This window comes from Vidua chalybeata, chromosome 2, assembly GCF_026979565.1.
Source record: "Vidua chalybeata isolate OUT-0048 chromosome 2, bVidCha1 merged haplotype, whole genome shotgun sequence".
Taxonomy (NCBI): domain Eukaryota; kingdom Metazoa; phylum Chordata; class Aves; order Passeriformes; family Viduidae; genus Vidua; species Vidua chalybeata.
Window position 1 is genome coordinate 94,784,008 of NC_071531.1, and position 13,446 is coordinate 94,797,453.

Here is a 13,446-nt window from a genome sequence, read left to right on the forward strand (position 1 = left end):
ACTGAAACTGTGCGGTTTAGCTTCCCCCTGTACGCACAGCAATCCCTGCCTTCCACTTTATTTATTTTGCAACGTAAATGACAAAATATTGTGCAATAAGGGCTCAAATTGGGTGTTACAGTAAAGTAAAGCATTAACAACATGACAGTTAGATGCGCCGATACAGGAGTAATTGGGCTAAGTGAGTAATTTGAAGTGCTGCTTGCAAGAGCTGGTAGTGAAGTGTGCGGGCAGTGCTGGAGGAGGAGAGGGCGCATCCGAGGCGTTGGCCCCTGTGCGAGCCGCAGCCCCGGGCTCGGCTCGGCCGCGCCAGCACCCCCACGGCGCTGCTGGAGGGGCAAGCGGCCGGGGAAGGCATCGGGAGGCTCACGTCTCTCTGCCCTCTGAGCAGGGGTCCTCTTATTGCAAAGGACGTTTTTTAGCTGCATAAAACAACCAAACCCTGTTTAGTACCTCCTGAGATGGTCAGTTTGACAGTTTCCAAAAGGTGCATCAGTCAGATGTTGTACCCAGCTTCTCAATACTGGAGTTTCATTATTTATGTGTGAGATGCGTGCTTGTACATGCATGTGGCTCTGTGTGTTTACGTATGTATATACAAATTATCCTACAGGCTTTCATGGTTAAATCTAGAAGAATATTTTATATATAATATTTTCTTCGAAGCAAGTAAGCTTCCTAAACACGGCCGCTGTCAGCTTTAAAAGAAGATTGCATTGATATTGAAGATAAGATGGTGAAAAAGCGATCCTCTTGTCTTTTGGCTTAAAGAAGGGTTGTTTTGGTTTTTGTTTTCCTGAGTTAAAATCTAACAATTTGTGTGGAGAAGGCTGCCTTTTACAATAGGTTTTCCCCATCCCATCTTTTCAATGCCCGTGAATGCGTCTCGTTAAAGAATATATTTGAGCGAAGTATTATTACAGTAATTTTAAAAGGATAAGCGGCAGCGAGTTGAAACAAAAATTATCTTGCCGTAAATGTATTTAACGATGCTAGCTTTTGTGTGCGTGGGGTATTGAAATAGGTGGAAAAAAAATTAAAATATTAAAAAAAGAAACCAAACCACTAAAATTCCACCACCCCACCACCCCCACCCCGCCCGGTATTTGGCGTTACTTGTCCGAGTTGAGGTCTAGATCCAGATTTGAAAATAATGCCCCCAGGCCTCGCAGGGCCAGTGTGGCGGGCAGGGGCTGCGAGCTGCCCTGCCCTGCGCTCCCGGCCCGGCTCGGCCGCCGCAGGGACCCTGGGCTGCCAGATCGAAGCGGTGTGGAACGAGCCGCTGCTATCGCACATAAACAGTGATAGCGTTAACGAGGAGCAAAAGGGCATGAAAAGAGAGGGGACCTTCTTCTAAGAGGCAGCTATTTTTCACCCTAACCCCTCTGAATTTCGCTGCTGTGATTTATCTTGCAGCCCCGGATCTCACAACTCGCTTGTGCCCCGGCCGCGGAGTTCAAAGCGCTGGCCGCGGGCAGGAGGGGAATGGACACGGCGTTTACAAACTGGGTTTACGAGGGGGCTCGCCGGGCGCTGGCTTGGCGGAGGGAAGGGCCACCGGGGATGGGCCGGCCGGGCGCCTCCAACCTGACGCCGCTGCCCTTGCCTTGCAGGCCCCGTGGTGCTCAGCACGCCGGCACAGCTCATCGCCCCCGTGGTGGTGGCCAAGGGGACGCTCTCCATCACCACCACAGAGATCTACTTCGAGGTGGATGAGGATGACTCGGCCTTCAAGAAGATCGACCCCAAGGTGAGTGCTGCGGGCGGGCGGGCGCGGTCCCGGTCCCCGGTCCCGGCACACGTGCGCCGGGGCCGCCCCCTCATTCCAAACTCCGCTCCTGTCGGCCGCCTTCCGTTGCATTAAAAAAAAAAAAAAAAAAAAAAAAAAAAAAAAAAAAAAAAAAAAAAAAAAAAAAAAAAAAGCGCAATGTATTAATGATGTTAAATCCTCTATTACGGCAGCGTACGCGTTTTCCAGCAGCCTTTCGCGCGGTGCCTTTGTATGAACGTATGAACGTGGTCAGATTTAGTAGTTAAGCCAATTGCTCTGAAATCCCTGGAGGGAGCAGCAGTCCTAGCCCGCAGCCTTCCCGAGACACAGCGGAGGGTTTTACGCCTTCCGAGGTTATCGGAGAATCCCGTTATTACAAAAACGTTAGTTTCCATGTAAGAAAATACGGCACATTTTGTAAACACTTTGTAAATGCTGAAATGAAAGTTAAGGCTTGTTTTCTGGGGGAAAAAAACGGGGGAGGGGGAAATAGACATGCATCGAAGACTTGGTTCCTGGGAAAGCTGATTTTTTTCTGAAGTCATTTACTACTACCAATTCCCCAGCGCCGCCCCCCCTTCCCCCTCCCTTCCGTGAAAACCTCCAGCCCAGCCGCAACAGAGCAGGGAGGGGTGCGGGACTTGAGCGGAAACCTTTGCGTGGCTTTCTCCCCGCGGGAACGGCGCGGGGGATGCCACGCGGGGGAGGAGGGGGCAGACGGAAGGGACGTGTCTAACAGGGCGCTCCTCTCGTCTGCATGTCTTTTTATTCTTATCGCTCTTGCTTTATTTCTGTGCTATTACTCTGGAAAATGTTGGAAAAGAGGAAATAGGAGAGGTATTTTACAAAGACCTTGGAGTTTGGGGGTTTTTAATGCAGAAATATTATAAATAATTTCCTAGAAAACTTCTCATCTGAATACCTTTGCAATTAAGTGATTTCTCTTTGGCAAGTAATTTGTCAAACTCGGAACTTTCTTTACAGTGCTGGGGTAACAAGTTTCTGTCAGAATCTCTGGGTGTAACAGTTTCGTTAAAGTGCACCCGCTGGAAGTAGTTGCTAGTGGGTGTCATACAGGAGATCGGCCTCTTTCAGCACTTGTTGACTGTTAGGACCGTAATCAAAATCTGCGTTGTTAATTTGCGTTTTGATTTAAAAGCCGTTTTAAATGAATGCATCCTGAGAGGGGCCAGGCAGTGCGGTACAGACGGGCAGCTTTGGATTGCGTGCAGTTTTGTAAGCACGCACATGTTATTCCCTCTGAATACCCTGGGAGCTGAGGGACTTGATTTCTGGGAGTGGAACTGGCAATCTTACCACATTCGTAATGGATTTGTAGGTCAGAAGTAATATTGTTGTTCACTTTATTGGGGCTGGCTCTCACCTATAAATTTTATTTTCTGCTTTATTAGTACCTGCACCAAATTGCCAGTTTTATCAGGATCACTGCTTACTCAAAACACTGCTTCACAGATACGTTGTGTTTCCTCAGCTTTGTTCAAAAGCCAGCAGAAACACAATATCACCGTATAATAAACCCTACAAATCAGACTTCTTTCCTGACAGCTGAAAAAGTGTAACTGTATTAATAAGTACACTGGTGTCTGACAGTTGCTGATGGAGATCTGGAGCTAAATTCCAATATGTTTGTACAACCAATACTTCCCTATTCTACAAAACTATTCAAAATGCAAAGTCAGGACTCTGCCTTTAAGTTTTCTGCTTTACAGGATTTAAGTAACTATCCACAGAAAGGCAAAATCCACAAAACATAGATGCCTCTGATTTTTCAAGTGGAAAACTTGATCCGATATTGAAACGCTTACCCATATGCATTTTACTTCATTTATTAGCTTGTAATTAAATAAATCAGCAACAGAAATTAAAATCTAAATCACAAAAAGTAATTATCCAGTGTATTTCAAGTGCATTTTCAAATATATAATTCCAATATTCAAGCGTTATTATATAAGCAGAATCCAAATTTCTTTTGAATATATTTAAATAACATTTCAAGTATATTTATGGAATGTTAGAAATAGAACAAGCAATATATATGAAACGAAAAATGTAAACTTGTTAAGTTCAGACACTTCAAAAGACAATTAACAAAAGTACCGTGATAAAATCTACCTTTTTAAATGGTATCTTCTTTTTAGCAGAAAATGTCCTTGAAGTATCCAAAATGGCAATTTAACTTCTGTTCACCAAATCACAAAACACCAACATCCACAATTTCAAAGACAATGTGAGATCACAATATTTGATACAAATTAAAAGGTACATTAGGGTTTGTTCAGGTGACATATCCAAATAGCTTTTACTCACAGAAGATTTACATAAAAATACTGGGTTTTGTTATAATCCGTTGGTACCGTATTTAGGCAGAATGGTCACAATCAAATTACGGCAAATTTTCCTTTCCAGGTAGCACACTTTCCTTTTTTCCTTTTTTTCCTTTTTTTCTTTCTTTTTGTTTTTCCCCCATGGGGAACTACAAAACTGTGACGAAGAGGAACGATGCTTGCTGTTCTTATTTGCTTTTCTTTGTGAAGAGCCTAAGCTATATTCCTTTTTAAAAGAGAATATTTTTTGCATTGCCAAGTGAAAATACATGACTTTTCAAACAGGCATCTTAAACTTCATCGGGAAATTAGCAGATTTATCGGTTAGGCCGGTTTTATAGTTACCCTCTAAAGTTTCTCCAAACTTTTCGGGTTGGTAAGTATTTCCCTAGCCAGTCGCCACGTTTGTTTGGCCGCGTTTTCCAGGGCTGAGTGAGGTTTGCCCTGAAAGAGGTCTAAGTTGGGCAAGAAGTAGTGCGGGCACCTCCTGCACTGGAGGCACGAGATGAGCTGCAGTAAAATCCCGTTGAGCCGGTCCCCCAGGCACGACTCGTCCCAGTCCGATTCGCGGGGATGCTTTTCGCATTCGTAGGAAACCAGAGTCTTCATGTGATAATTATTCAGGGGCTGGCCCGGTAGCTCCAGGTGACGGTCCCGTAAGGTTTTGAGGATGGAGAGGCATTTCTTCCTGCAGCCGCCCATCTGCAGTCTATTCTCAGCTTCCGCGAACTGCAGCACCCAGGCATCGCTCTCGGCCGAGCTCTGCTTGCCGGCCAGAGAGTGGCACTCCTTGGACAAGAGGTTGAAGCCTTCCGCCTTGACCTCCGCCACCCGGTTGGGTCCCGGCCAGGGGATGTGGGGAAGCGGCCAGTGTGCAGCACTCCGCGGCCAGATCCCCGTGCACTTGAACGCTGGAGTGATCTGCACGACGTACCGATCCCTGATCCTCAGCTTCACTTCGCTGGTGTCCGCCACCATCTTTACCACGTCTCTGTAACTGCACTTATCCACGGCTTGAGCCACCAGAGTCTGGAATCTGGACCGGATTTTGCGAGCGGAGAGGTAGCCAGACGCCGTGATGAACTCCACCCAGAGGGACATGCTCCTCTTGCGCCCGTCGCTTAACTTTAACACAGCGCAGCCCGGCAAGGAGCCGTCGTCCACGAAGTTGAAAACCCCCATTTGGTTCAGATACAGCACGACTTCAAACTCCGTGGGGGAGATGACTTCCAGCCCCTCGTAGCGATTGTCCATCTCGTTCAAGGAACTGATGAAGCGAGGCTCCTGCACCTCCACCTCCTTCAGCACGTCCGACACCACTTTGCAGACTTCTCGGATGGTTTTGGCGATTGCAGCTTTCCTGGCTTGGCATTTCTCATTGTAGTATTTATTCAAATGATACACCAGCTTGGCCTGGGCCGCGATCATGTTGGGGCAGAGATCCGGGTTGTATACCGGAGTCTCGCAATAGGCTGTGGGATCCAATGCGGCTGCTATGGCTGGAGCCAACTTCAGAGGAGAAACAGGCTGCCGCACTCTGAAATGTAACAAATGTTTTTCAAAATGCGCCGGGGCTGCTGCTCCTCAGATGCTCTCTTCCTGCTTTTTTAGATCAGCCGTCTTGAAGTGTGTGTGGCGGGGGGGGGGGGTAAAGGGAGGGGGGAGCGGGCGGGGGACTGGAGGGGGCGATATTTTTCCTTCCCCTTTTTTTAAAGGGTCCGTGAATGAGAAGAAAGCATCGAGAGCAGCACCTTTCCCAGCAGCAAGAAAAAACAAAAGTTGCACTGAGACACAGCGAGGGTTCCAGTAGTCAAAATAATAAAACCTCTTCGTATTTATTTATGTTTTCCCGTAGTAATCACCGTGTGTATGCAGGGCGGTTAATCAGATGGTGGAAAAAAGTGCCGTGTGTGTATGTCAGAAGAAGCTGGCTGTTGGTTTGTATAAGAGCCCAGATGCACTCGTGTGGAAATTATAAAGGCAGGGCCAGGCAGGCGGGCGGCCAATCGCCACTGGGCTCGTCACTGCAGCCTCTTTCAGCTCAAACCCGGCTAATTAATCCCTCTCTAGGAGATAGATATGTATACACAGCCACACGCACACACACACGCACACGCAGGCACATATAGAAAGGTAGAAGGTTACTGGCTAGAAAGCCGCCCCGGTCCTCTGTACACTCGGAAATCAAGAGAAAACGCCCTCCTTTGGGTGTAATTTGAAGAGTACTGACGTTTCGAGAGGACTTGGCAAAACTGTGCCGCTTCGTACTGAATCCCTGCGTGCCTCCTCACGGTCGGGACGTGAATGCAGGTGTATTAATGGGCAACCATCAACTAGGGAGCTACAGACCGGGCTCGCTCTGGCAGGAGCACAGGCGTAAATTCATTAACCCCCACTCGGCGTCACATCACGCTGTCCTTTTCCTCCTGATAGTTGTCTGTAACTGCAAGCGAGAAATAGGTTTGGATTTTTCTTTCTCTCGTGAACCGGCCAGTGAACAAGGCAGCGGATTCACGGCAAATTTAGTGTTCTTTGGAACAAAATATTGTTCAGAAGTCCACGATTTGTATTGTTTTAAAGGATCTTCTGACGGGCTCTAATCGATTTTGAGGTTTAATGCATTTCGGCATTGTCTCTGCCTTGCTTTTTGTATTTGTACCTTATGAAGGGATAATCAATCGCTAAACATATCTGTCAAGTCTTTTTCACGTTCCTTCCAAAAATCAAGTAGCAGATACAGACGGTAAATCTCCTTTGCCAATTATCAGCGTCGTTTTTATATTCTGTATTGCTCTCCGATATGTTGTGAGGAGTGGATGTTCGGCTGCTTTTCTAGACGCACTATAACTACCTATTAATTTCAAACCTGGAGGATTTACCGTACAGCGAGCTGTGCTAGCAAGCTGCGCTTAGTAAATGTGCACACGGGAGGCACGCTAGCGACTGCAAACATGCTGGCTTGCTTGTCTGACAGTTTGGGGTTTCGCCTGTGTGATGTGTAATTAGCAAATTTCGCCTTCGGTACTTTAAGTGTTGGTAATCGGGACATTTATTTGCAAATAAGCTGGAGTGGTAAGCTCTTCTGCTTCACAGCATTTACTGAGCTTCACTTCAAGAGAGCCCTAAATTTTATATTTATATAAGGAAAAAAAAAAAAAAACACCAAAGCTTTTGATCGCTTGGAATCTTTAAACTACTAACCGATTACCTTTTCCTAAAGTAACGGTCACGGGCACATCAATCGCTGAGGAGAAGTCATATCACAAAGAACATTTCACGACACTTATTCAGCGTACGAATGCGACCAACTTTATTGCACATAGCAGAGAATTTGTGACTGTGCTCTTGGCTCCCTCGGTCTAGCGGTTATATGGGTGTTCCCTGCCGCTCCCGAGGAGGAAGCCGACCGGAATGCTTTCCTGCTCGTGACTGAGCAGGGCTGGGACTGTCGCTGAAAAACTGCAGGTGACCGGTCGTCCCGAAGCAGCTTACCTCTTCTCGGCCGCAGCCCTTGGCCGCCGGGAGAAGGGCGACCACTTTCCCGCTGTTTGGGGCGGAGAGGAGGCAGTTTCCTCCCGGGCTTTCTCCCTCCTCCGCTTAGTTTCCCGGCCAGGCGCCGGGCGGGACACGCGTGCCTCCCCCCGGCCGCGGTGGGACCGGCGGTGGCCGCTGCACAGAGCGCCCGGTCCCGGTGCCCGGCGAGCCGCCGCCGAGGAGCGCTGCCGCCGTCCCCACGCCGGGCCCGGGGCTGCCGCCTCCCTCCATCTCTCCTCCCCCGCGGGGCGGAGGCGTGCGCGGCCGCGGCGCTGCGGGCTCCGAGGGCCGGCTGCCCCAGCCTTCCCGGAGCAGGAGCTTCCAGGAGTTCAGGCCGTCTCCGAGGGCACAGGCGGGCGCCTCCCCGCCGCTCCTACCGGCGGCTGCCCCGGCTGCGCGGGCAACCTGCTCGGCGGGCCGCGGCGGGGGCGAAGGTCGCCCCTCTTCCCTCTTCCCCCTTCCGCGGGGGCCGGCGCATGCAGAGCCGGCTCGGCGGCATCGCCACCGGCCCCGGCGGCGGGCGGGGAGGGGGAGGCACCTCTCCGGCCCGGCACATCCCGCCCCACTGCCCCAGGATGGGGCCCGGCGCGACCCAGCCCGCCCCTCGGGCCCGGGGGAGATGCCGGTGACGCCGTGCCCTCAGACCCGGGGCGGCGTTGGCCGCAGCAGGGCACGGCTGGGCTGTGCACAGGAAGAAAAAGGGGTCAAGTTGGGACCAACTCCGGCGGGCGGGTCCCGGGGACCGACTGGTGCGGGGGAAGGCCCACGGCCCCAGTCCGGCCCCGGTTCCCGCCCCGGGCAGCGGGCGCTGCTCCCGGAGCCGTCCGGCTCGAAACCGCCAGCGCTGCCGTGTCGCGGGCGGCTTCTTTGGGATGGAAATGTCAAAGAGCCCCTTTCCCACAGGGTCACAGACCAGCGCCGGGTAAAACCGAAAGTTACAGCAGGCGGACAAAAGGTTGTCCCTTCCTCCCGTTCCGCCGAGGGAACAGCCCTTTCCTGCGGTGGGGGCACCCCTCAACTTCCCAGAGATGCAGGAGCCTCAGAGCTGCACGTTAGCGATGGGGATGTTCCGGACCAGGTTTTGCTTATTTTTGCCCCCTGAGTTTTAGCTTGGCAATTCCAGTTGCCAAAGGCATAAGTGGTAAGGTCGCACCTTTAAGCTGTCAGAAGTCATAACATTCATCACGTGGCAAAATTAATTTAAACAAAAATTACGTCTTAGAGACTAAATCAGAGTTTTCAATGTGTAGTGCTAAGATTAAGCTATGATACCAAGTAATACAAGGTTATACGTATTTGTTGTATCTCGATGGCTATGGGAAATATTAGATTTAGGCTTGATTAGGTGATGTTTAACACTGACGGTTGCTATTAACTCCACTCCATCATTTCGTTTCACACACCAAACATTTAATAGTTTAAAAATTTGTATATTTAGGCATCATCACGGACACCACTGAAATGTGACTGTTGAAGTGATCCAATCGTTTACTATGACAAGAAATTAGTTTGGTTTAGGCGTCGAAAATTATTATTTATATGACTTTATATGATATAAAAATATAGATATTTTTCAAAGCTTCTGGCCACTTCAGTTTATTTTTCTCTGTAGTTATTAATGTGTCCTTGGTAAACTACAAAAGGAACACCTTTTCAACAATGAATTTTATTTCTACTGGGTTTATTGAGTATTAGGTTGTTTTAGAAAATCGGGATTAAACTCACCTCATTAAAATTATGATTGATCATTTGTCATGATAATGGTACCATATGATATTGGTGACTTTTACCAAATTGCTGTTTTCCAGATATTTCCCCTAATTAAGGGGTACTATAACAGTATTTGTTGAGCTCTGCTTGTTATATCAAATATTTCAAACTACATTGCCTTGTCATATAGTGCTCATGTTAGCTAAAAAGCCAAATGGTGTTGAAAATCTTTGTATTTGCCCAAATCCCCAAATTGCAATTTGGTAAAAAAAAAAAAAAAAAAAAAAAAAAAAAGCCATACATATAAATTGAACCAATAATTTCTTTTTCATTTGGTGAAAAGTGTGAATAAAAATGCACTTGCAGATGCATATCTACACAAAGGGCTTGCATGGATATCACTTTATATTTCTTATTATATAGTGATAGTTCTTCCACACACAACTGCTCATGAATTTTAAAGTTTTATTTTTTAATATCTGCCAATTGCACTAGGGAGGTAGGAAGAAAAAAAAATGAAGCTGAGTTGATTAAATTATTTATCCCTACTGCTGAAGTAAGTTTGAAGGCTCATTGAATGTATGTGATTTCTTGGCTCCTCTTTCTCCCCTTCCCCCCTCAATTCTTCCTGGTTATTTCATCCATATCATCCTGCCAGCAACAATAAATTCACTTTTTTTTTTTCAAGTAAGAAAACTAAAGGCAGATATTTGTGCTGGGTTTGCTATATGTGTCACTTTTTATAAAATAGGCAGGATCTTTTTTTTGTGTGTGATAGAAGTTGACGGTAGTTTCAATTTTCTGCATTCTTATTTTGTAGTTTACTTTTTGCCTCCACTTTCAAATTCAGGAACAAATGAAAAGTTCAAACATAAGTTATCATAATGTTTGCAATATTTCAATTTTAATAAATTTATACATTTCATTGCTAAGACTTCAAGTTCAAGGATATCAAGTTCTGCATATTTTGGTACACAAGCATTTTTCCTCTGTTGTGAACAGTTGTCTTCAATTAAAAAAAAAAAATTGCAAAATTATGACATAGTCTCTTTCACAGTACACAATTAGCATTCATTAGTGTGAAACTTATAATGTATGTATTTGCTTCCTATTAAGAATGAAATAAAAACATGAAGAGAGTTTGCATTACTGTTGGACTTGGTCATCCTAGGTCATATGGATGAGCTGTTAATGCTTTAAATTCCTTTAATCTGCAATCTGTTAAGGAAAAAAAACCAGTAATTGATTTATTTTCTCTAAAATGTTGTGTCTCAAAAGTAAACATGGAGCTTGCACAACTGTGATTTTGGCTAGAACTGCAGAAACATGTAAGCAGGAAAAAAAGGCATTGAATTATTCATTTGGTTCACTTATCTGTCAGCTTCTCCAAATCCAGACATTCCTTATAGTACAGCATTTTATTTAAGTAGTCCAACATTGGGTTTATTTTGGTTATTTTTCAAAGATCTCTAGCTTGGAGAATGTTCTTTTTTTTTTTGCTGAACTGCTAGAGGAGTGTGGAATCAGTGGGGATTAGCGCCTTTTAATCTACTACATCTGTAGTGGGCCATCCAACACTGCAGAACTCTCATTTACTTCCTATTGCTGTATATGATTAAGTAGCTGAAAATATTGAACGTTTCTCTTGAAGATAAAGCTGTATGTGTTGGATGAGCAGCTTTTGAAGACTTCATATCTAAACTAATCTTTCCCCTCAGTAACTTCAGCCCTGGAATATGAGAGAGGACTAGAGTGTTAGAAAATGTAAGTTGAAATTGAAGTATGGGAGCATTTGAAATGCGTCATTATATAAATTATGGCATCACACAATATGCTATGTCTTTCTTAGTAGTAACTCAGCATCTTATAAGCCCAGTCAAAATGGGAGGTTGGTATGTCTTGAACATACTTATTTTTGTGGCTGGTGCTTTTCTGTAAGCTAGTTTCATACTGACTGGCAAACTAAACTGCATCATCTTGTCAGTGGCTGCTGAAGATAATGAAATTAGCAGAAGACATTGCTTAACACATTTGAACACTGGTCAATAAGAAGCTATAAGTAAGCACAATTTCTTTGTATACATTTGGTCATATTATGTGTTTATTGCTAATTTTCATGCTGCCAATACTTTGGGCGTCTTATGTCCCTCCAACTCAAAATGAAACTTTGCCCTCTCTCTTTGCAATTACATAAGTTTGGTAAATTACCTGTATAATTCATTTCATCTAGATTTAGCTATGAAAGAACATACCAAACATATTTCAATGCAGACTTCTAGTTTTAATGTAGTGTATAGCTCTCCAATATTTTCTTTCCAAATAACAGTGAGGGGAGGAGTTGAGTGAGTTGGTTGTAAGTGATTAATACGTTTCATTGAACCTTATGAAGGCCCTGATCCTGCAAATAACTGCCCATGCACTTCTCTGTGAGCCTAAAAGCACCCGTGACATCATGGGCAGGACCAGGGCCAAAACACTTGGAGGTTAACATTTGAAGAGGATGAGATACAGTGAGCCTCTAAAATATCTAATGTATCAAATGCATGTGTTGGTGAGGGAATATGTTTTTGGCTCAAATATCTACACTTCTGTCAAGCAGCACTTCCCTATTAATTTCATTGTGCTTTAGCCATAGTTTTAAAATAGCTTCTATAGAAAGGACATTGCTGTTTTGTCCATATTTTAACAACATGCTCTCACAAAAATGCCCCCCCATACACTCTAAAATGCTTCTGAGGAGTGTGAGGTTATTCAGAGAAACAAATGAAAGATTATGTTTTCAGAATCTCCGTCTTTTTCATCTACTTTTACATATTCAGGACTATTTCTAAACTCCCTAAAGCTACAGAATATTTTAGCAGTCTTAAATAAAAGCAACCTATTCACAAAGAATACTTACTGTTCCTAAAAATATCCTAATTACAACTGTAATAGAAACAGTCAACCAACTTATTATTTAAGGAATAAGAGGTGAGATCTTCTCAGGAAAAATATGATACTTAGATCTTTTGGCCTTTAAAATATTTTCCCACCGCCACTCTGAACTTTTATTTTTTTTATTAGTGGAACATTGTCATTATAGAACACACTATTTTATCTAGGGGAAATTTGAGCCTCCTATTAAGAGCAGCAAATCACACCAGTTGCCTTCTTACTTGAATTTGAAAATTTAACCTACATCACCTACTGTCCTTCCTACTTTTCCCTGCCAGCTTTTAGGCCAGCTCTAGGACAGAATATAAAGAAGTGGATCCTTTGTGGCATGGTGCTGATGTCCCTGAAATGAGACAGGCTACAGAAGTAACATGTAGTCTTGTAATTTCATAAATATCCAATCAAACTGTTGAAAGAGAAATATTAGCTTGTGGAAATAGTTGTTTATCTGAAAGGAATATTACTAACAATTTTTCTTGATAGTTGAAATAGATTTTGCCTTTTAGAAAGTTATCATTTATAATATATTAGTGCCATTGAAAAGAAGATAAAATTTACAGTGTAGCTGTTAGGGTAGTGACAGTGTTGTCTCTTAAGACTCCTTAGTTTTAGATGAGGCAAAGGAGCTATCTTTATGACTTCACATTTATGAATCTTATTTATTTACTGTTTTAGTTGATACAAAATAATTATTTTGGAAAATCAAGGGAAACTTTCAGGGGAAAAATTGTGGGTTTTTGCAGGTTTTTTAGGTCAATACTGATTTTAATGGGGTTATGAAGTGCGTACAGGCCTACTAAGAGAGAAATTACTGTGATCAACATGGTTCTATCTTATATTCAGAAATAGAAATATTTATAATTTCTATTTCTTGTTTTCTTCTGCAAATTATTTCCAGTAATAAACTGGCTACAACTTTCATTTGATTTTTTTAAATAACCTTATCAAAAGGAACAATTGATAAGTGCAAAATTCTTACTAGACCTCTAAAGCACAGATGAGTAATTGGCATATGCTAGGCTGTGCCGTAATGCTTGCCGTTTTCACCTACACTTCAAGACATTGCTTCTTTAAATAGGTAAAAAATGACAGCAAGTATGTTGGACAACAGTTTTCTCATTATATTCTGTGAGTACATTCATTATGTATTAT

General features: G+C 44.4%; 2 protein-coding genes across 3 annotated transcripts in view; one reads left to right on the plus strand and one right to left on the minus strand.

Moving 5' to 3' along the window:
- Positions 1-13,446, plus strand: part of NBEA (neurobeachin) — a 454,830-nt gene that overhangs the window by 303,478 nt on the left and 137,906 nt on the right. For both annotated transcript variants that reach the window (XM_053932002.1, XM_053932009.1), the window contains exon 41: positions 1,614-1,750. In XM_053932002.1, the coding sequence (XP_053787977.1) occupies positions 1,614-1,750 (137 nt within the window). The remainder of the gene's footprint in view (positions 1-1,613; positions 1,751-13,446) is intronic.
- Positions 3,637-6,010, minus strand: MAB21L1 (mab-21 like 1). Its single transcript, XM_053931997.1, has one exon. The coding sequence runs from the start codon at positions 5,542-5,544 to the stop codon at positions 4,465-4,467; it is 1,080 nt and encodes a 359-aa protein (XP_053787972.1). The 5' UTR covers positions 5,545-6,010; the 3' UTR covers positions 3,637-4,464.